General features: G+C 37.4%; 1 protein-coding gene and 1 long non-coding RNA gene across 5 annotated transcripts in view; one reads left to right on the top strand and one right to left on the bottom strand.

Moving 5' to 3' along the window:
- The window catches only part of ahrr (aryl-hydrocarbon receptor repressor), a 191,266-nt gene that overhangs the window by 92,307 nt on the left and 75,473 nt on the right, over window positions 1–23,486 (top strand). For all 4 annotated transcript variants that reach the window (XM_031904457.1, XM_031904456.1, XM_018094922.2 and 1 more), the window contains one exon: window positions 12,297–12,409. In XM_031904457.1, the coding sequence (XP_031760317.1) occupies window positions 12,297–12,409 (113 nt within the window). The remainder of the gene's footprint in view (window positions 1–12,296; window positions 12,410–23,486) is intronic.
- Window positions 17,204–18,429, bottom strand: LOC105947663. Its single transcript, XR_001171094.3, has 2 exons — window positions 18,310–18,429; window positions 17,204–17,472 (listed from the first exon to the last, which is right to left on the bottom strand). It is a non-coding gene; the product is annotated as an uncharacterized LOC105947663 (long non-coding RNA).

Below are 23,486 nucleotides of genomic sequence, written 5' to 3'. Positions count from 1 at the left end.
CGCAGTTTACAAGCGCTCAATACGAAAAAGTCGCGACAATATACGAGCAAATTGTAACGGCTACGAAAAAGTCGCGACAATTCCCGCAAGTCGTAATGGTTACGAAAAAAGTTGCGACAATTTACGAAAAGTCATAGCGGCGACGAAAAAATCGCAAAAAAATACAAAAAAGCCGCAAAATGTTCGTTTTCCAATCGGAATTTTTCCCATTCAGATTCGTGGGTTAGTAAATCAGCCCCTTAGTGTGTAAATAAATTCAAGGATCACTGGGAGGGAGGGGGTGCCAAGATATCAGGCACAACCCAGTGAAATACATCACAAGTTTTTAGTTCGGTGGTGCTCCTGGCATCATGAAAAAGTTTCTTAATCACTGCTCCAGCATCTCTGCACCTTCTATCTTCTTCTATCTTCTATTAGTGCATGTGCAGTTGAGTAGCTCTGCCGGGTTAACTCTACTGCGCATACATTAACTGATTTTCAAAAGAACGCCTGGGACACCGATAGGAGAGTTAAGTAAAATGTCAGCACAGTGCTTAGTTTTCATAACTGGTCTTAAGGGAGCGAGGACACTTTATTTTCTGCAGCACATTGTAAGTCTGTAATCAGTCTAAAATCAGAATGTACACTTAAAATGTAGGAAGTAAAACTGTAAATAAATGACATTCCTGTGAGGTGCACGGTTTGGAATAATTTAGAAGCTAGTAGGAAAACTCAGGGTCAGTAAGAGTAACAAAGTTCATACATTTTATTTATATATCTAAACTAAAGGTGTGTCAAGGTCAAAGACAGTGGTTATGTTTGTTTATTTTGCTTGAGCTGCAAACAACACAAAGCTGTTTACTAAGCTAGTACCTGTATAGTTACAAACAAGCTAGAGGTTTGTGTGGTACCTTTCTTGCAAAATAATTAAGTGCCATTTGCTACTGAATTTTGAATTGTTTTTTTTTTTTTTTTTTTTTTTTTAAATACCATACCATCTATTCTGAATGATTACTTTATGCTGTATAGTACTGCATGCAATACTATAGAAATAAAAATATACATACATAGATTGTACATAGATTGTTGCATTGTAAGTATAAAACATGGTAAATTGCAGCAATGTTTTGCACTTTGCCCTCCTTTAGTAAAGGAGTCCTGAGGTCAACACAATAGAATTGCTTCAGCTGAGGAAAGATAAGATATTTGTGAGAGCTGCAAATACACTGCATCCTATTATAAAAGCTATTTATGTGCCTGGCTTCATACAGTAGCAAAGTTTTTTTGTCAGTTTCTTTATGCTCCTAAAATCTGCAAGAAAATTGCCTGCCTAATCTAACCTATAATTTTATGGAATAAATGGGATCTTGTGAGGCCCTCATTAAAAAGTAAACATAGTTTTCAAAGTTTCTCTGATTTTAAGCAAATCATTTTATAACCAATTTAATGAAACGTTATTTTGTTATTATTGGTTTTAGTTGAATATACAATTTTGATATGTTCCATTATATGTAAAACTATCTGAGAAGCTCCCTGAGGTATCTATGAGTATAAATGTCAGTATATAGTTTGTGAAATGATCTGTGTAAAATAGACAACTGGTAAAGGCTGACATGTTTAGCTGATGAAAGTCAACTTTATCTTGGGAATATATGACACCTTATAAACTGACAAAGTGGCTTCCAACCAGTTCAATATTTTTTTGATTTTATTTACAAGGGATAAATTACATGAAGCATGTTATACCTTGGGGAGGATGTTATGGCAAAAGCTAATAAAATGTGTCTTAAACCGTGGCCTTAAATAGTTAGCATTTTGCACATACTGGTCACAATTTTTTTAATATTCTGTACATTATTACTGTAATGATTGGTTAAGTGGGGACAAAAATATGTGTGAAATATTTCTGCAATACATAGTGGAGCAGATTCTAGATGATTCTATAACTCAAACCAGACATAGTAATCTGTTAGCAATGGATTGTATTTGCATTGACTGGCACAGTAGCTATAGGCCCAACAAAGGTTTAGACTAAATATAATATATGCATACACCAGTCACAGGGTTTGTTATACTTCTTTAGAAGTAGAGTAGCCCTATTACCTTTAACATCTATGCCCATGGGAATAATTACAGGTAGCAGACCATGCAGCTGCAGGCTAATGTGACATGTGGTGTTTTTTCTGTGGGCATAAGTACACAGTACAAGAGACCATTAGAAGTAACAAAAGAAATGTATTTCTTGTCCTTTTTCATTTTTAACGTTACTTTGCTTTAGTAGCTCTATTGTCTTTTACTTCCTATATCTCCCTGTCCTCTCACTCTTAAAGGAGAAGGAAAGGCTAAGTCACTTGGGGGTGCCAAAATGCTTGGCACCCCCAAATGACTTTTATCGCTTACCTTGTACCCAGGGCTGGTGCCCCTGTTAGGAGAAAACAGCACTAGCCCGGGGCACCTGGGGCGATGCGCTTCCTCCTTCCTGCTGCCTTAAGATGTGACTGTGAGTCAGGCGTATGCGCAGTAGAGTGAAAAGCCAACTTCTCTGTTAAAGTTCGGCTTTTCACTCTACTGCGCATGCGCGCACGGCGATACAGGAAGAAGGAAGCACTGCAGCTACCCCGGGTGCTGTTCTCTCCCAACAGGGGCACCAGCCCAGGGTAAAAGGTAGGCGATTAAAGTCACTTGGGGGTGCCTAACCTTTTTACTTGCAACAATATAAATTAGGAAAGGAAATCACATTTTATATTTCACTGATAGGCCCTGAACCAGTATACAAATAACAGCATACAAATAAAATAACAAAATAACAATTAATAAATCGGGCTGAAACGGTGGCATCCAATGCAGAGGCTAATATAAACATCTAAAAGGAGCTCTGAAAACTTGTGGGTACCCAGACTGGGCATTCATCAAAACCAAATCAAAGACCAACAGAAAGACCAGACCTACAAACAGAAGGGAGGAACACAGCAGGTGAAACAACATAGTCATTCCATATGTTGCTGGAACATCAGAAAAACTTAGGAGAATTTTCAACAAACATCGCACTCCTGTGTTTTTCAAACCCAGCAACACCCTGAGACAAAAGCTGGTGCACCCTAAAGACCCTACACCCAAGCACATGAAAAGTAATGTGGTCTATGCTGTCCAGTGTAGTGAAGAGTGCTCAGACTTATACATTGGGGAGACAAAACAACCTCTCTGTAAGAGAATGGCCCAACATAGGCGGGCAAACTCCTCAGGACAAGACTCAGCAGTCTATCTACACCTCAAAGAAAAAGGTCACTCCTTTGAGGACAGTAACGTGCATATTTTGGACCGAGAGGACAGATGGTTCGAAAGAGGTGTGAAAGAGGCCATTTATGCCAGCTTGGAAAAACCATCCCTGAACAGAGGAGGGGGCCTGAGACACCGCTTGTCACCAACATACAATGGCGCGTTGACATCCTTACCCCGGCAGTTTCACAACAGTTCACACTTCCAGTCATGTACTTTGAAGGATTAACACCTTCATCAATGAGAATCTTGGTACCATTGTGATTGTATCATACCTTCTTACACCTGTCAGTTTCAGCTAACACCTAACTGAACAAGTTCAATGGAACCATCAAGAGTTTAAATACCGGGGAATTCCCTACCAGTCATTTGAACTGAAGAAGCCACTCGGATGAGTGGTGAAATGTTTTCAAGAAAAACTCAGAAAAGTCCAGTTGTTTTAGACTTAATTCTACTAGATACTGTATATCATGACTTGGATGAATGAGAATCTTCATAGACTTTATGTATGTTGTTTTTATGGGCAAAAATCTGCAGACATTTTTGCTCCGAGCACTGTGCCTAGCTTTCTTTCCTGATTTCTTTTTTTGACTTTTTAATCTTATATCTTCAAAAACACTTTGATTAAAATCCTGAACACTAAATCTGTAAGTGGAATTTCATACTATTCATAATATCCCCCAAAACTCTCTCTTGTTAACTGGACTTCTCTGCTATTGAATGAGTTGTTTTTTGTCAATAGATAAGGCTATAATGACAAATATTACACATGTCGGACTGGCAAATGTACTGATTACTGCATCCCACAGCTGCTTGATTATCAACTGAACATTATCTATGAGAAGTCAAAAATCCAATCAACTAGTATATAAACAAAGGATGGTCTTATATATAAAGAAGAAAGTCTGATTGTTTGTTTTTTATGTGTTCGAACAGGGTATGACCAAATACATGACAATCCTCTTATCCATGAGGATGTCAACAGGTGCAGATAAGATTTCAGCATTCCATACGGTATAATCAAATGCAATAAACATGTATGTTGAGGATAATAAAGGTGCACCTTACTCTCAGAGACTAGGGGTAAGCAGAAGAGGAACCTGCCTAGTGGACCCACACCGTTGCGTCCTAGACTGGTGCCTTTTCTGCCTACCACTATTTACGGCCCTGATTAATATGACTCAAAAGAAGCTAGAGGGTTCATGTGACTATATATAATTAGTAAGGTTTTGTACTGCCAAATGACCGGTTTCATGAGAATCCAATACATAATACATACAATAATCATGTCTAGAGAACATATGAGGGTGTGGCTTATTCCTCATCAGCACAAACTAACTTGTGAAAGGAAAAGTGAGGAAACAAGTGACAGCTGGGGGGTTAGCAACAGCAGTGATTGTAAGTTTGTGATAGCTGGGAGAGAGAATGGAGGTGTGGTGATGGCCGAGAAAGAGAATGGGGGCACGAGTGGGCAGGGGAACAGGCTATCAAGGTGCCCGACCAAGAAGTATTTCCATGGACAGCAATAATATTTGGCCCTACTTGGCAATTTTCTGTGGATGGATGAACAGTTCAGTAAGAATCAATATTACAGTTATATCGATAATGATATGACAGGCCTTCTGATACTGACAATATTCTGACAGTATCTTTTACAAACCATCCATAATGGAGCGGCTCTTTGTATAAACACTGATCTTACAGGGTCAACAAATATCTGAGAATGCTAGTCCTTCAGGGTCATTTTCTCCTGGCACCCAGTATTAAAAGGAAAACATATTTAGAGGTGTAGAGGTATTTTTAGGGTCATGCTATATGAAGACACTGATATTCAATCCAATAACCTCCACCATTCAGCAGAAGTGCCTACTTACAGACGTCACATCCAAACACAAGCAGAACCATGGGAGGAACATATACACTGCTTCTCTGGAATTGAACTGGGACTATGCGACTTTATATATTTATATGTGACTGACCTCAAGAAACAAAATGTGTGTGCAATATAAGGTTTTAAATTTGATTTACATTAAATCTTATTATACCGATAGGCTTTCTATACTTTTTATTGGAATCTGCAGACACTTTGGAAGTAGCGAAAGACCGCTTGATTGATTACTACAGGCAATATTTCAGACCATCGGTCTGTAAGTACACACTTTTGCTGAATGGTGAATGGAGGTTATTGGATTGAACATCAGTGTCTTCATATACCATAAACCTGAAAACATCCAAACTTATGCACTACTCTAGGATTAAAACAGGAAATACACCAATAAATATATTTTCCTTATAACACTAGGTGCCATTTTCATCGATTGAATTTACTACACTATATTAGTTCCTGGTTTTCTTTAGGCCTTAGCAAGATACTCTCTTTGTGTTTATGCAGAAAGACAAAATCTTGGGTAAACAATGCAATTCACTTTGCATTTTTCACCAGAGATATCAAGTCTGTTGCAGTTTTCACTGTAGCTTATTAGAGGAAGGGTTTACAGTTCAAACAACCACATCTGATTTACTTTTTTCATACTCAACAAGTTCTATTATTTTTGCCTGCCAAATACACTTTGGCCCAAATATAATAAGTTAAATGCTATATTAAACTAAGTGTCAAAATTCAGAGTTGTCTGTGATGGAGAAAAATGAAATCACCGGCTATGGATAGAGTTTCATTTTCAATACAAATAAAACATTGTATAATATAGTTAGTTTAAAGAGACACTATAAATTAATTTTATTCTCCCTGTGTAGATATTGGAAATATTAGAAGGTTTCTATGCATGTGTTACAGGTTAAGTTTTAGCATTGCCTAAACTATCATGGTATTTCAACTTCAACATTTCAACTTCCAAATATTATAAGATCCCAGATGGGTTGATAAAATTAATTATTAAGGACAGGGTTTCTATGCGCCTTCTGACACTCCTCTCTGAACTGAGCACTGGATTTTGGATCTGGAGCATGGTGCATAGAGCAGTATTCCCTGGGACACAAGTGCTGGTAGGCAAGCAGTAAGGGCTCTTGCGCCCCTTAGCATTCTAGCACTTTAGCTCCAGGGAATAATAAATTACCCCTATTACTTTTCATAGGGCAAGTAACATCAACAATTTTATATTATTCATATTATTTATTTCATCTTATTTATGGATCACACATTTATCTGCTCCAACCACAGCCGGGGACCAGTTTTTCCAAAATAAAATCTGTTTCTCATTATGAAGAGTTCTCTTTCTTGCTTAGTATATTGTTTGTTGCATAAAAAAATTGAAATGGCATCTCTGTCACCTTCTTGCATGGGCAGCACAGAATGCTCTTTTGCCCTATTATTTGCATTTTAAAAAATCTTCTGAATATGTGACGGACACCACAAGACTCACTGTATGTATATATTGAATATCTTTGAAAGGCTATTAGTTTTTTTCTTTCTCAAAAGTGCACTGGGTAATCTTCCTACTTTCAAGGGGGGCTGCTATTATTTGTGTACAACAAATGTGTTATTAAAAAACACTTTAAAAGAGAAAGAAAAGTAAAAACTAAGTAAGCTTTTATGTAAATACAGCCATAAGCACTCACAGAAACACTGCACTGACTTCCCTGTGAAAAGATTTGTTGTGTCTGTAATTCCTGTGCCAGAGACATGCAGCTCTCTGCAATCTCCCCTCTCATGCTCCCCCCTCCCTCAAGAATGCTAAGAACTCACACCCCTCCCTTAGGAATGTGGATCTGAGCCAATCAGCAGGAAGCTGACTCATAGTCTAACTAACTGAGCATGTTCACTTGGTCTGGGTGTCTGTGCAGGAGCGAGGCATTATGGGAACTTTCTTTACACAGCTCAGCGTTTTTTCTTCTTGTTTGGCTTCTGATCATCCGAACAGGTGAAATTTGGGGAGACTTAAGGGCACTGTTGAGACAACTGAAGGTATGCCTGCAGCTTGAGATTAACTCTTTATTAGCCTTTCCTTCTCCTTTAACTTACTGAGTAAACTAACTTACTTAACAACATCTTCAATGATTACTTAACAAATCCAGTTGTTTTAGATTTATTTATACTAGATATACTTTAACTTACTAAGACATAATCTGGCATTTCATGGAAAGACAAATTCCTTTTTATAGTTTACAGATGTATGGCTCACTAATGCTGGCCAAACAAATGGACTTTTGGGCCAATCATATATATATATGCGCAGCAATGTATCTGAATTCCCAAATTGTATTTCTCTAATCAAAATGTAACTGTGGTACAACTAAATCCCTTTGCAGGGTGTCTATATACTGTAAACATTGATGAAACTGACCAGATTGTATGAAATATCCATGAACAGCCAGCATTAAGATCAGGTTTGAACATTCCTTTGTGGCCTTTTTAATATTTTTTTTTTTGGTTCTGGATTTTTTCCCCACAAAAGGGGTTTAAACAAAAAGAAAAAAAAAACTACCAACATGAGTGAATTTAAGAACTTGTTTGCATTTTTTGACAAACCTTAACCATCAATAAATATACGTGAACATTTAGACCCTTGTTCATTCTAATGGCTTTCTATGATGAAACAGTTTTTCCTTGAATGTGGAAGAAATGTAGTCTCAATACAGTTGGACTGGGGGGGTGCAGAGCCCACCGGGGCTTCTGCCTCAGGACCCCTGCAACCCCCCAATGACCCAGTCCGACGCTGGGTCTCAATCACAGAACTGGTGAAGGATAGTGGAGGACAGCATTGCAAGATACATTTTTTACCATCATTTTGCAACTTTCTTCAGAAACAATATGATTGTAGTCAGCCATTTTTTTGCACTTTGCACACAGCATGGAGCATTTAAAGAATGCCATACCCTGCCTGTGTGTGCCATACTCTGCCTGCCCTACCCAGCCAGTGTGTGCCATACTCTGTCTGCCCTATGCTGCCTGTGTGTGCCATACTCTGTCTGCCCTATGCTGCCTGTGTGTGTGCCATACTCTGCCTGCCCTATGCTGCCTGTGTGGGCCATACTCTGCCTGTCCTATGCTACCTGTGGGAGGTGAACCTGGCAGGGGTTTGTTCTGGGTGTTTGTGAGCATTTGGAAATAGTCATTATATGGTCCCTAAGGTCTGTAATTTTTAGCTTGGGGTTGCTGTGCTATCCACAGGGGGAGGAGGAGGCATATGGATTTAAGGGTATGTCATAAAATGAAGGGGGATATCCCTACAGTGAACACCAACCATTTTGGTTTTTGTTCTTGTGATAACATGGATGTGGTTTGAAGTGGTTGTGGTTTAAAAAGGGGAGTGTTCAAAACTGACTTCCATTATCAGCCCTCCAACATATAGGCCAGAAAAATTCCAGCCCTGTAGGGCAAGCATTAAGAACAGGCGCACAGGCCTTTATATCATCCAGCCCCACCCCTAACTTACTTGTCTGAATAAACACCAAGTGGGTGGGGGGTGCTTCTCCCAGCTTGCCCCAAATGCCATTAATGTTGTATTTATGACAGAAGCAGGTCTTTGCGCTTTATTCTAGATCAAAGTGCAGGGCAGAGTGCAAATGTACAATAAATATTTGTGGTTCATGCCCATCTTTTACACTTTGCACTATGCCCCACACATTGTTGATGACCCATCAAATGTTATCTTTCATTTTCTGACTTGTAGTAGACATTAAATCTAAATGTGAATTGGTTGCCATTGAAAACTGCACTGATTTTTTGAGTACAGTTTTCCACAACATAAAATTTCACAGTGACTAAAAGCATTAATCAGAACAGTGATTCACAACATCAAAATGTCAAAAATATCCAAAGATGACCCACAGCAATCAAGTATATCATAGCATGTGCTTTTTCACTGCCAGTACCATAGTACTCATTAACATCCACAAGCACAGTTGCAGTCCTTGCGATTCCCCTGCAGTCACTTGCAAGTAACACCACTTTCATTAAAGGTATTTGAGGCAAAATGTGGTCCATGCATTTCATGATTGTTGCTCTCGGTTCAGCTCAGTCCCATCTGCCTTCTGAATTAAATGCTGCTGCATCTATTGACATGGGAACTCTGGAGATACCACCACCTACTGACCTGGTGGTAGCTCCAGGGTTCTCTTCTAGCTCAGCATCAATGGGTGTAGCACAACAACCATTTTTGACAGAATATTTTTGATACCTCCTAATATATGTTCTAACTTTCCATTATGTTAAATCACACAGTGTGTAGCTGTTGGAAATATTTCTACTTTGAGTATTTATAATTTGCTGTACATATTAAGGAGAGGAATGCACGTAGAAAAGTTTGTAATTAAATGCCAATCCCTTCGTTAATTTCTTTGTGAAGTTTTGATTGCTTTCATACTAGATATCTGTTTCTGTACACAAATAACCTAAGCTGCTTGATTTCTTGCATTAGTTTAAGTATACTCCATATATGTAGGCAGGATTTAAAATTTACCTTATAGACAAAGCCAGGTAGCTAATATACTAAGAAGCTAGGGTGTTTATTACAGTACATGTAAAACTCTGCATTTATATCTATAGTAGAGTTGTCTTAGCAGTCAAATTGTCCATAATTTGTCCATAATCCCAATAAAAGTTTATTTGAAGATTTTAAACTGTTATATAACATAAGTATGGTAACAGTGGGTTATGTGCAAGTATACAGGTAGAACGTACTGACTTGTCTGATGTACTCTTTGTACATAGCATACTATTGATTTTACAGAAAACGTGTGGCTATTTGTGCCAACTTTGCAGATAATGGCAGTATTTATTTGCATTTTGCTTCATGAACGATATTGTGGTCATGTTGTGATTCCAACAACTGAATTAAATATGTACAATAATGATAAACTAGGACTTGGTGAGAGAATAAAACATCCTCCAGAATCCTACAGCAAACTTGCTGCAGACTGGGTTTCTGTGCATTTCCATTTCATCTGGGCATAAAATACAGATCATTGTTGCAGGTTGTGCTAGGTTTCTGTGTACATGTAGGCATGTAGCATGCAACCATGTGGAGATCCTAAAGCACTGGATGTTTGTGCGGCTGGGAATTTCTGGCAAAAATACTTACCGATTAAAATAATTCATTAAACAAATTTACTATTCATCTGTTGAATTTGTCTAATTAATAGCTGCATAATGTGTGCAGTACCTGGGGTTACTAAGGTGATATTGTTGGTACCAATAAAATGCAGTATATTCAAATGTTCAGATCTTTTAAAATGTTTTAAGTACTCCCCCCCCCCCAAAAATACATGTGTTGCTGACCCTAATTAACTTTGCTACTGCTATACACATAATATACATGGAAAAATAGTGCCACACAGACCACATGTAAGTGAGAAAATGTTAAAACACACCCACACGGATGTAATTTTAAGACTAGCACCTTAACCACCACACCACACTAACAAATTTGTCTTATTCCACTGTGTAAAGTTCTTTACAGCAGTCTGCATTGGCCACCAGAGGGCACATGATTTGCTCCCTAATTCATATCTATGCACATAACAAAGTAAATATAAACTGCTAACTTGTACACATACTGAGATTCCCTTATTTCCACTGTTTTTTTTTTTGGTTTTTTTTTGTGGTCTCACCAATATATAATGCACGTCCCTCATTTAACATTATCCTGGATTTTACACCATTTTTTCTTGTCCCCCAGAAAATGTAAAATGGGGGTTCTACTGTAATTAAACTCTAAGCAAAAGAACAAGTCTCCACCACCCCTTGTCCAGACACTGCAGATAAAAAAACAAGACCATAAAAAATTTCAAAGATACTTTTTGCTTATGTTCATTAGTATTTTGTAAAAATTCCCTGTTGTACAATTAATGGAAGATTTAACATTGGCCTGTTAGGTATGTCAGAGCCTGTCTTGGAGAGACTAATGTTCCATCTGGCAGACAGGGATTGCATCCTGCCTTGGAGTTTGTAAGGCAGAGGAGGCATCCCGTTGTTTCTCTTGAAGTTCCCTCAACAAGAGTCAGGAGTTAGGGTTAAAACATGATATGCGCCTGGGGATATTATAGTATTAGCTAGAGCAAGATCCACATGCTGAGTATTTTAAGGAGCACTGGACAGTTAGGCTAGTTAGCTAAGCATCCCAAAGATCCAGAACTGATAGTGGGGTTAATAACCAGGTGGCATATCCACTAGTATAGAGGTCTCAAATTATTGTGTTATTGATTGGACTGCATTGATGCAGTACTGTAATGCCTATCTATTTAGTCCTTTCTGTGCCAAAGGATTTTGATCTAGCCCCTCAGCATGTTGCCATTAATTTAACAGAGCTACATAGGTCAAAGAGAAACATGGAAATGTAAAATCTATGGTGTTGGAATGATGATACTTTCATGCCAATGGCATACTACTGTGTGTGGCATGTAAACAGTCAATAAATGTGTTGTGTAAGTTTACAAACTACTGGAAGACAGTATACTTGTGTTCAGAGTATACAGTATAGCACCACCACCTAACCCAGTGATCCCCAACCAGTGGTTCGTGAGCAAAATGTTGCTCACCAACCGCTTGGGTGTTGCTCCCAGTGGCCGCAAAGTAGGTGCCCATTTTGGAATTTCTGGCTTGGAGGCAAGTTTTGGTTGCATAAAAACCCAGTGTAAAGCCAAAGTGAGCCTTCTATAGGCTGCCAGTCCTCATAGGGGCTACCATCTACTATTAGCTAATTCAGAGAGAGAATTGGCATCTGTCTGTTAGAGGTACCAGTTGAAAAGTGTAGAGTTTTGCACATCAGCAGGCCCACAAAAGAAACTACCATACACAGAACAAAATCCACCCCAAAATCTGTTTAGGGTCTCTTATCCCTGTAAAGACGACCCATGTGGAAATATTTATAAAATAAGGGAAAACTTTTGGAAGCTTTCATAATAAAATAGTGAATTGCTAATTTCTTAAAAAGCCAGTGAAGCTGCCAAATGAGCACTTCAGACTAAGAGATATGAAAATTGTATGATGCCCTCTCTGTGAACCCTGAATATAACACTTCAATGAGCCTATCATGCTTATCAGTTCTGTTACTTATCTTTTTTTCGCTCACCTTGTTTAACAGCAATTGAAGAACAGCACTCCAAGAAGCAACCCTCCCAGCCAGTCGGTCACGCAATAAAAGAAGACAAGACATCCAGTGGGACTGCCATGCCAGAAGGAGAGTTGTTATTAGAAGTGAGTGATAAAATGCTATCGTTTCCTTAACGACTGACTTATTAATAATTCAAAGCAATATTTTTGTGTATAGTAGATTTCTCACTGCTATTACACTTCGCTGATCAAATTTACTCGTGCCACTGCCAGTGTATGTCTATTGCTGTTTAGAAAGGTAAGACATGCAATGTTTCCCAACATAAGGCTTGTTGTCACACTTCTGAGGTGAAGAAGATGGGAACTCAAGATCTCTACAAAGCATTGTCCTTAGAGTGGCAAAGACTGAATCAGTCAGCCATGGGGAACCCAATATGAAATATCAAACAACAAATTTTATTTAGTGCAATGGGCAAAGTTTGGCCAATAATCCAGTGCAAGCAATACATCTGATTTTGGAATTCTGTTCTGCATTACACCAGCTACTCCTTTACATACTAAATATTTAGGAACATGTGCAAAAGTTTTATATCACAAACTGTAGTGACTTACAGATAAGTTTAACTAAAATCCAGTAGTGTACCTTTATACCGCTGTTTGCCCCAATAAAAAAATGTTTGGAGGGGCCTGGTGTGCACATGCCCTACCTGTCCCCAACTGCCCCTCACTCTCCCCACTCCCTGCCAGCTCTTAGGTAGGAGAGCACTGGGGAGGGGGAATTCCTATATAGAAAGCAGACCCCATTGTCTGGGCTCCCCTGCGAGTGCAGTGTCTGTTTTCTCTATAGTTACATCAGTTGCTAAAATTAAAGCTATAAGTGTTTCAGTTGTTGTTTAATGGGTAACAGCTATTCTATTTAGTTTTTTTTGTTCTTATATTTTTCTTAATAGTTCATTCACACAAAATAAAGCACAGAATAACTAGAGGTAGATTTAAGATAATAGGGTTGATTCACTAAAGGTCGATATTTTAAGCGCTATTTATACATTTTTTTAAAAATTTTTATTGCTTCTTATTTTTTGTGACTTAACGCCCGACTCACTATAGGATACTTGCGTTAATTAAGACGCGATGTTGTTTGCGTTGCGATGAGCGTTTTTCTTGCGTTATTTTCCGTGCATGCGTTAATTCCCGCTGCACCCTATATATTTTGCCGCTTGCTATATTAGCGCACGATTTAACGCACGTAACCATTACGTTCGTAAAACTACTTTTCTGCAAATTACCATTTCCCTGAAAACTGGAGGATGCATCACTCTAGGGCCAACACATACTTGAAAACATGCCACTGCAAAGTCCATGTTGTGTTGCCAAAAGCTCACAAACCACAAAGTACTGCCTGACCCAAGTAGGTGTTAATTTTCGCACAGACTAATGCGATATTTAGTGCGTCTAACGCTTCTTATGTGTTTGTGAATCATGCGTTAGTATTATTTCTATGCGAGAATTAACGCAATGCATTAAAATTTATGGAAATATACAGAGAGAAGATGTTGAAAAGATGGGGTTATTTACCTAAAAAAATCTTAGATCTAGCATGCACGCCGTAATTTTATTGAAAATATGTATGGTTTAGTAGATTAGCAATTATCAGGATATGAGTTCAGAAATATGATCCACCCTCTGGCCCTCGAGTTGTTGAATCACAACTCTTAAATTACTGCTGGTGGGATTATAGCAGTTGTAGTAGTCAACATCTTGAGTGCCACAGGGTGTGCTCCCTTATCTACTCCAAAAGGACATTAAGATGGCTAAAAATGAGCTACAAAACCAAAAAAATATTCAAGGCACTGGGATTTGTTTCTTAATTTTCCAGCAGCTGGGAAGTTTCTAGTTTACATGCCATTATTGGCCTAGATGATCATTATCAAGTTCAACCAATGCAGCATTTTTAATCCATCTGTTATAAATAAGCATTATTTAAGTGTAGAGGGGAAAAAAATTAAATCGTAAAGGATTTTTGTTTTATAAATCACATCCTGAAAAGGTGTGCCAAGGGAGGTGTTTGATGCCTCTTACTTTTTGGGACTCAAAATATAACCTTATCTGTGCAGTAGAAGGATGGATTTGATTACTATCACACCAGATAACTGGAGAGTGTCTAGTATAAAAGATTTATGAGCTGCCAAAGTTGGTGGAGTGGCTGAATCTTTCTCTGGAATTTTGGCATCTTTCTAGTTTTTCTGATGAGTTATGATATTGGGAGAAAAGCTGTTTAGATCATGTACTGCCGAAAATATTTTCTATATTTTTATTTAATAGGTTCTGTCATGAGCATATGGTACTAGTGATGAGTGAATCTGTTCTATTTTGCAACTCCCAAAAATTTGCAAAATGGCAAAAATTCACAAAAGGCATTGAAGTCAACGGGCATTTTTATCATTCATTTTTTTTTCAGCCATTGGAGTCTGTGGGCATTTTTCTGCAGCAAAACCTGTCAAAAAATTTGCTCATCACTTGATGGAACCCAGAACACCTTGATCCTTTATTAATAGCTTTTCACAATTTTGTTTATAATACCTTTGTCTTTTAAGGCAATAGTAGCACCATTATAATACAGGTATAGGACCAATTATCCAGAATGTTTGGGACCAAGGGTATTCCGGATAAGGGGTCTTTCCATAATTTGGATCTCCATACCTTAAGTCTACTAAAAAATCAATAAAACATTATTTAAACCCCATAGGATTGTTTTGCATCCAATAAGGATTATTTATATCTTAGTTGGGATCAATTACAAGGTACTGTTTTATTAATACAGAGAAAAAGGAAATCAGTTTTAAAATTCTATATTATTTGATTAAAATGGAGTCTATGGGGGACGGGCTTTCCGTAATTCGAAGCTTTCTGGATAATGGGTTTCCGGATAAGGGATCCCATACCTGTACTGTAATTTCTTATACATATCTGCTTTTAATTATAGATGATTCATCTGACCACAGAAATAAACAAGTAGGTGAAGTACCTAACATTTGCCTTGCAGAAAAAGGTTTGCAGGCAAGGGGTCTACATTACCAAGCTCAGTTCCCTTAAAAACCCACGTTTTGCCCTTTGCCAAAATGAGCAGTTCTACTATAGTATGCAATGAAAAAACATATTTTGCCAGATGGGCAGGCATGCAATTTTTGGGTAAATGGACGACAGAAAAAGGTTCATAATCTTTCAAAACTACTAAACACAAGTTACATGTTTATCCTTTGCCACAATGCTCCACTGGCTAGTTTTTCTATACTATCGAATGGAAAAATCTCATTGCTGATACTTGGGGGAAATGGATGGCAAACTGAAATTCAGCATCTTTGGAAATCACTGATAAAATATTTTATCCTTTGGCACAATGTGCTACAGTAACAGTTCCCCATTGCTGTGAAAGAAGCACTGTGTGTCAGATAGATATGCCTGTGGTTTGGAGGTAAATGAATTGCAGGATGAAGCTCAGTGCCTTTGAAAACCCATTGGTAGAAGATTTTTTTATTTGATATACCCTTGTTGGATGTTGATTGTTGTTGGTTGGTAACCAAGTTTTTTACAGTAAATATTATTGGTAAATGTTTTATTTCATTCAGTGTTCAAAAAAAAATAAATGAATGTATTTATTTATAAATAACATCCATCAAGTTTAACCTTTTATATCTATATGAAACCTGCATAACTGCTAGCTGATCTAGAGGAAGTCTAATTTGCTTCAGAGGGGGAAAAAACTATTTTCTGACTTCAAGATAGTAATTGAACCAGACCCTGGATGAAATTGTATTTAGAGCTATTTACAGTAACCCTCTATTTCCTTACTTGCTGAAATTCATTCCACCTCTTCTTGAAGCTATCTAATGTATCATCTGTCAGTATATCAGGGAGTGAATTTGACAACTTTACAGCTCTCACTGTTAAAAACCTTTTCCAAATATTTAGTGGAAACTTTTTTTATAATCAGAATGGATGCCTTAGTCTTTGCTGGAAGGATCTAGTGGTAAATAAAGCATTGAAGAGATTATTATATGGCCCCCTTATATTATTTATATATAGTTATTGTTTCCCCCATAAGCAGATCTTAAACAACCCCAAATTGGCCAGTCTTTCTTCATAACTATGACCTTTCATACCCATGACCAGCTTATTTGATCTTCTTTGGATACGCTTTAATTCAACAATATCTCATTTAAGCACGGCATGTTTTAGATGGGGCCTTACCAGCACTCTGTAAAGTAGAAGAATGACCCCTTCCTCCCAGGAATCTATGTTCCTTTTAATACAGTTACAAACTTTGTTAAGCATTGCTTGCTACAGCCAAGTTTATAACTTACAAGGACTCCAAGATGTTTCTATGGATTTGCCTAGTGCAGTCCCATTAAGTGCTTGAATGTTTTTACATTCCAGGTAAATGACCTTACATTTATCAACAATGAATCTCATCTGCCACATAGCTGCCTAGACAGTTTTTCAAGATCCTGCTGCAAGGATGCCACATACTGAATGGAATTAATGGGGCTGCATAGTTGTGTGTTATCTGCAAACACTAGATACATTACTTACAATACCCTCCCTTAAGTCATTAATGAACAAGTTAAATAAAAGTGAACCCAATCCAAATTCCTGTGGGATCTCACCATTAACAACAACCTTCTGTACACAATCCTGTGACCAATTTCATATCCATGTACTAACAACCTAACTAAGATCAACAGACCTTAGTTTAGAATGCATAATATAATGTGTATTGGCTCTGTATGCCACCACAATGGGAATTAGTAACTGAAATGTTGGACTATCAGCTTTAACAAAAACAGTGTATGAGACATTTAGGAATGACAGCAATTTTTCTACATAGTCCCCCACCCCATTTTCAAGGACTCAAAAAAAAAACAAGATACCAATCATAAATATGATCATTTGATAATTTTCAATACTTTTTTATAAAAAATACTTTGCAGATGATGACTGCCTGTCTGAAATCCATTATTATCCCCAAATGATGGGCTCCTCCCTAGAGATGCTTTGCCAGGCCTTCACGGCTGCTGTCTTTTTGCCTTCAGTTCTGTCTTTAGCAAGGAATATGCATATTCAATTGGGTTGAAGTCAGGTATGTGTAAACTCTGTCCGCGCTCTGAAGACTTACTGTGGATCTACTTAAAGTGTTACCAATTTATAACCTAATAACAGAAGAAAAACAAAAGAAAAAGAAGAAAAAATTAAAAAAAATGGAGAAGAGGGAGTTTTTCTGCCCCTCCCCCACACCTCCTAGAGTGTTAAATCCCTTTAAATCAGATAATTAAGAAGTGAGCTGCCTTCCTCCACCTAATCCTTATACCAATCAAACATTATTACAATGAGTTGGCGCTCATAAAAAATTGCAAACCTGTGACTCTTTTTTATGTAAAATTAGTAAAGTGAATTTTATTTCACACAATTAAAAAAAATACATAACACAAGTATCATATACATTAACCTTTTAAAACTCCCAAGATGTATATATAAAAAAAATGAGAATATCAGGGTTCAAGAAAATTCATTAATACCGGTCTATATATGGATAGATAGAGTAGGAGATAAGATTAAAAACAATTTTACAAATCAAATCAGTCACAATAATATCGACTAATTGAATTCATATGACCTAAATTAATCTATGTATAGGAATATATATACCTAATGTATATTTCACCACCTTAACAATATCTTTGCCACATGATTCCAAATTAAAACTCAGTATAACTTGGTATACTTCAAGTTCTAGCCACAAATTCCTTATATTGTAAAAGGTATATTACATGGTACTGAAAGGGTATCGAGAATGTCTTACAAGGAGCCACTATTCACCATAATAAAATCTCCATAGAAGGGAACTACTGGGGGGGAACGTAGTTATTTATAAACTTTACCGTTCAAGTCGCTGATCATGCGACTATATCATACCCGCTCAGAGTGGAATTCCCTAAAATATATATTAAAAAACTACAGTCCCCGCCGGGAACTTATATAAAACTTACTTAAAACATTGGTGGCACGCGGCTCACTTAGCAGCGTCACAATGTCAGAGCTTCCTGTCAATACGGATCCCTGCCTGGGCCACCTCTCCTGTCCGATGCGTTTTGCGCTCGTGCGCTTCCTCATGGACCATCCCCCATGGCGGTACAGCCCCTCTTAAACATATTCCTCATTAACCCCTGCAGCTTCTTATGCTCCTTCTACTTAACGTTGGGAAGTATTCCCACTATGGTTATAAGTTCAAACCCTGCATTATTTCTTATATTAGTATACTAGTATATAAATACACAAAACACATATAAAAATATATATAAAAAAATATATATAAAAATATATAATATATAAAAAGTATACTTTTGGTCAATGTCTACACTGAACTGCCTTTCTAACAGTTTTGCAGCATTTGGCTTAATCTTGGTAGACTGTATAGATGTATAGGGGCAGATTTATCAAAGTGTGAAATTAGAGTCCTCCACAGTAAAATTCCACAACTCTCTATTGATTTCTATGAGATTTTTAAGGAAAAAAAATGAAATGGTGAACTCTAAGCTTGCCTCTAAAAATTGTGAGTAAATGGATTAATAAAAAACTCTGGAACATTACTTGTATCTTCTGCTTTATGTTAATACAGGCATAGGACCCCTTATCCGGAAACCCGTTATCCAGAAATTTCCAAATTACAGAAAGGCCATCTGCCATAGACTCCATTATGAGCACATAATTCAAATTTTTTAAAATGATTTCCTTTTTCTCTGTAATAATAAAACAGTACCTTGAACTTGATCCCAACTAAGATATAATGAATCCTTATTGGAGGCAAAACAAGCCTATTAGGTTCATTTAATATTTAAGTGACATTTAGCAGACATAAGGTATTGAGATCCAAATTACGGAAAGACCCCTTATTCGGAAAACCCCAGGTCCCGAGGATTCTGGATAACAGGTCCCATACCTGTACTTCTATATTTCGTGTTAGGTTCAGACAAATAATTAATTGAATCACAGTTATTCTAACACAGTAATGGCGCTAACACACAGGCCATATGTGTAAATTAGAGTTAAAACATGCTGACAGTGACCTGTATACATAAGGAATAGTAATAGAGCATTTTGGTTGGTGCTGACTGCTCCTTTCCACAACCTCCCATGCCGTTTTAAAAACATATTTTTCTTATATCCTTAGGACCTTACAACTTGCTGGGTGGATGCAAAGAAAGTTTCAGAATTTCAAATAAATTATATCTAAACAATAGTGATCTGAATTAATGTACAACAGAAGGCACTGCTGGATGCACACATTGGACACATTATTCGCATTTATTTATATAATACTGTCATATTCGTGCACTGTTTTAATGTCTGAGTGCTCTGAAAAATATTACTGACATGTCTATGCGATAGCACCTTTTCCCCCCTTATAGTTATACCAGAGTACTACCTACTCTGCTGAGATGAGAAGCCATTCAAAAACTCCAAAGAAACAAGGCGCCAAATTGCAAAATTAACATGACAAATTTTAAGCTTTATTACTTATCTGAACTGAGCATTAACAACTGACATAAGTAGTGTCTAAGAAAAGGGAGTACAGTTTTTCACGCAACACAAAAATTACATATAGTATATATGAAATAACAAGTGTGGCCAGTATATCTCCAGTAAAGGAATACTGTCATGGGAAAATGTGTTTTTTTTTTCAAAACGCATTAGTTAACAGAGCTTATCCAGCAGAATCCTGCATTGAAATCCATTTTTCAAAAACACAAACAGATTTTTTTATATTTAATTTTGAAATTTCACATGGGGCTAGCCATATTCTTCATTTCCCAGGGTGCCACAGACATGTGACCTGTGCTATGCGACATCAGTCACACTTTACTGCTGAGCTGCAAGTTGGAGTGATATCACCCCCCCCTAGTAGTTAGTGAGTGTGTAGTACCAAGTGGTACTACCCCACTTTCCACCAATTTCTGGTTGCTATGGGCTTATGGGCTTTGTGCCTTTTAGTAAATATGGGAACTAGTGTCTTTATCACTGGAAACATTTGGTTTAGCTAAAGTCTAATGAGATTCCCCTGCGTGAAGTTGACATATTAATATGTTAATATGTACCTCACTACACATATTATTGCACACAAATAGAGAGCTTGTCCTCAAGTGCACAATCACCATGTATTTTTCCAACAATGTACTTTTTTCCCATAATTCCAAAGTCATTGTGGTTACAAGAGCCCATGTGCTTGTTGTAATTGTGCAGCACCTGGTGTCTGATTTGTCAATATTAATGCAACTCCATGTGCATTTTGCAGAGACCCAATTCACTGGAAATTACACCAGACTGACTACCTTGCAATTGTGTCCAACTTTCGGCAAAATGCACATGGAGTTGCATTAATATTGACAAATCAGACACCAGGTGCTGCACAATTACAACAAGCACATGGGCTCTTGTTACCACAATGACTTTGGAATTATGGGAAAAAAGTACATGGCATCATGTCTGCACCTGATTCTGTAGGTGAAAGTGTGCTGACGCTGGTCATAAAGGGAATCCTTTAGCTAATAACTGCATATATGAGGAAGTAGCACCATGATTCCCCTGCATCAATGGGCACTATATGCAAGTGCGCGGAGCACATTTTAACACAAAAGGGGTTTGCGGTAGTGCAACTTTGCTTGCAGATGTAAATAAGCCCTTAGCTTTTAGTACATGCTTAGTACAAGTAAAGAGTTGAGGGAATTACAGTAGAAGGACTAGAGCTTGTTCAGTGGGTTCATAAGCAAAACAAGCTGTATATTATTGGGATTCTTTACTATGTTATTGGAATGTTTTACTGATTGATTCTGCAAGCTCTTGTTTACAAAAAAATAAATTCTGTGCTCCACACCCAGGAGCCCTAGAGTCAGAGTTATGGGAAAAATTCAGAAAAATGCCCAGATGACCAAAAAAAATGTTGCTGTCCTCATCTTGCGTGAGGAAAACTTTTCACATCACGACCTTGTTTCTAAACTCATCTGTTAACCGCCCAATCCCTAGGGGGCTTCCATTTTGGTTAATTTTCCACTATTCCACAAATAATAAAATCAAAATTCTTTTTGATTTCTTTTTAATCTAGGCCCTGTTCTGACAGCCCGTAGTGCCTTTGAAGTTATTGCTGCTTTTTCCTGATAGTGTGAGAAAAGTGAAAGAAAAACTGTTTGGACATATGAATATTAAATCAGAAAAGCTATGTGCCCTGTGTTACCATTGGATTCCAACATCAGTGTATATACAGTAAAATCCTGCATGCTTTCAGTGTTGAATAATACTGTACAAGGAAAGGCAAGGTAAACATTCTAAAGCAATGTCACTGCTATTATATTACATACACAGCATTTATGTAATTTACATTTATTGAGGTATTAAGTACAAGATTTTATAAGAAATTATTCTGAACTAAGCTCCTTTGCAAGATAAGAGTATTCTTGTTTTTTTAGAAATAACTAAATATTATTTTCACAGTCTGTAACTGGTTTGCATATTACTCATTTGAAGCAACAGAGTTCACATGCATTAACTAGTTACACATCCATCAAGTTCAACATTTTGTCTGAGATGAATCCTGCCTGACTGCTAGCTGATACTGAAGAAGACGAAAAAAAAACCCATCTGAAGCCTTTTCAGTTTGCCTCAGAAGGGGAAAAAATCATTCCTGACCCCAAGAACAATCACTGGATCAACTTTGTGCTTAATGCTTATTTTGTTAACCCTGTATATTCTTACTTGCTAAAAAGTTAGTGAATCCCTTGCTAAAGCTATCAACGATCGGCTAGTACCATCACTTTAGGGAGAAAATACCACAGCTCTTACTGTAAAAAACCTTTTTCGAATATTGAGATGGAACATCCTTTTTTCTAGTATCAATGGATGACCTTTTAAAAAAAGGCAAATATTGGCAAGTAGCACAAGGCGTGATATCATAGTGTGTGAGGGAGTCATGTGACTCAATTAGTCATGTTTGGGAAATGCCAATAACATCATATTTCTCATCTAGTGACATTACCTCCAGCTCTCCCATTTTACCAGCCAAGCTTCTTTTATACTAGTATTAGCTTGTAACTTGTATATATACAACTTCTGGTATTCCTTGTTATCAATGATACCACAGTTTACAATTGAACCTCAGTTTACTACCCAGTTTTCCAATTTTGTCTAATCCCTCTGCAAAGTGGCATGGAATTGATAGTTTTGCACAATTTAGCATCATCAGCAAAAATAGAAACAGTACTTTTAATGCCCACCTCCTAGTAATGTATAAACAAGTTAAAGAGCCAAGGACAGACCCGTACAGTACTCCACTAACAACACTGGTCAAATTAGAAATATTTACCACCACTCTTTGTAATCTATCCTTCAGCCAGTTCACTATCCATGTACAAATATTATGTTCCAGGCTAATATTCCTCAACTTTATCATGAATTTTCTGTATGGTACGTTGCCAGTATAAAGACAATACATCAGCTGGGAAAGGCTTTTCATATGGTTAAACACAGAAGGAAAATGGTATCAAATGCTTTAGCAAATTCCAAGTAGATGACAACCATTGCCATCCCAGTGTTGAAGTTCCTGCCCACTTCCTTATAAAAGGTAATTCAATTAGTCTGGCAAGATCTGTTACGCATAAAACCATCCTGGCACAAACTCATAGTATTGTGATTTGTAATGTATTCAAGTAGCCTATCCCTTATTTCCCCTTTAAATTCTTTCCTACCACAGTTGTCAGACTAACAGGGCTATAGTCTTCAGGTTGAGAACAGGGTCCTTTTTTTTAATTGTGGCACCACAATAGCAATTCGCTGGTCTCTGGGCACCATGCTAGACCTCAATGAATCCTAAAAAATTAAGTGAAGAGAGTTGGCATTCACAGAGCTAAGCTCATTTAGTAACATGGGATGATTACCATCCAGTCCAAGGCCTTGGTTTTGTTAAAATGGAAGCCTGCATTAGCTGGTTCCTCAGTTGTGTAGACACAGATAGATAAAAAATAACAGTTCAGACAGTTAATTTTTTTTTACTATTTACATATTTAAAAAAGAATTTTGAATTCCTTTTACTCATTGCAGCAATACCTTTTTCCATCTCTATTTTAGCTTTCCTGATTTTTTTTTGCATGCTTTATTGGCTTCCTTATACCTGCCAAAA

The sequence above is a fragment of the Xenopus tropicalis genome, chromosome 6, assembly GCF_000004195.4.
Source record: "Xenopus tropicalis strain Nigerian chromosome 6, UCB_Xtro_10.0, whole genome shotgun sequence".
In the NCBI taxonomy this organism is placed as follows: Eukaryota; Metazoa; Chordata; class Amphibia; order Anura; family Pipidae; genus Xenopus; species Xenopus tropicalis.
Note: the sequence above shows the minus strand (reverse complement) of the source record. Positions and strands in the feature narration are given on the sequence as shown.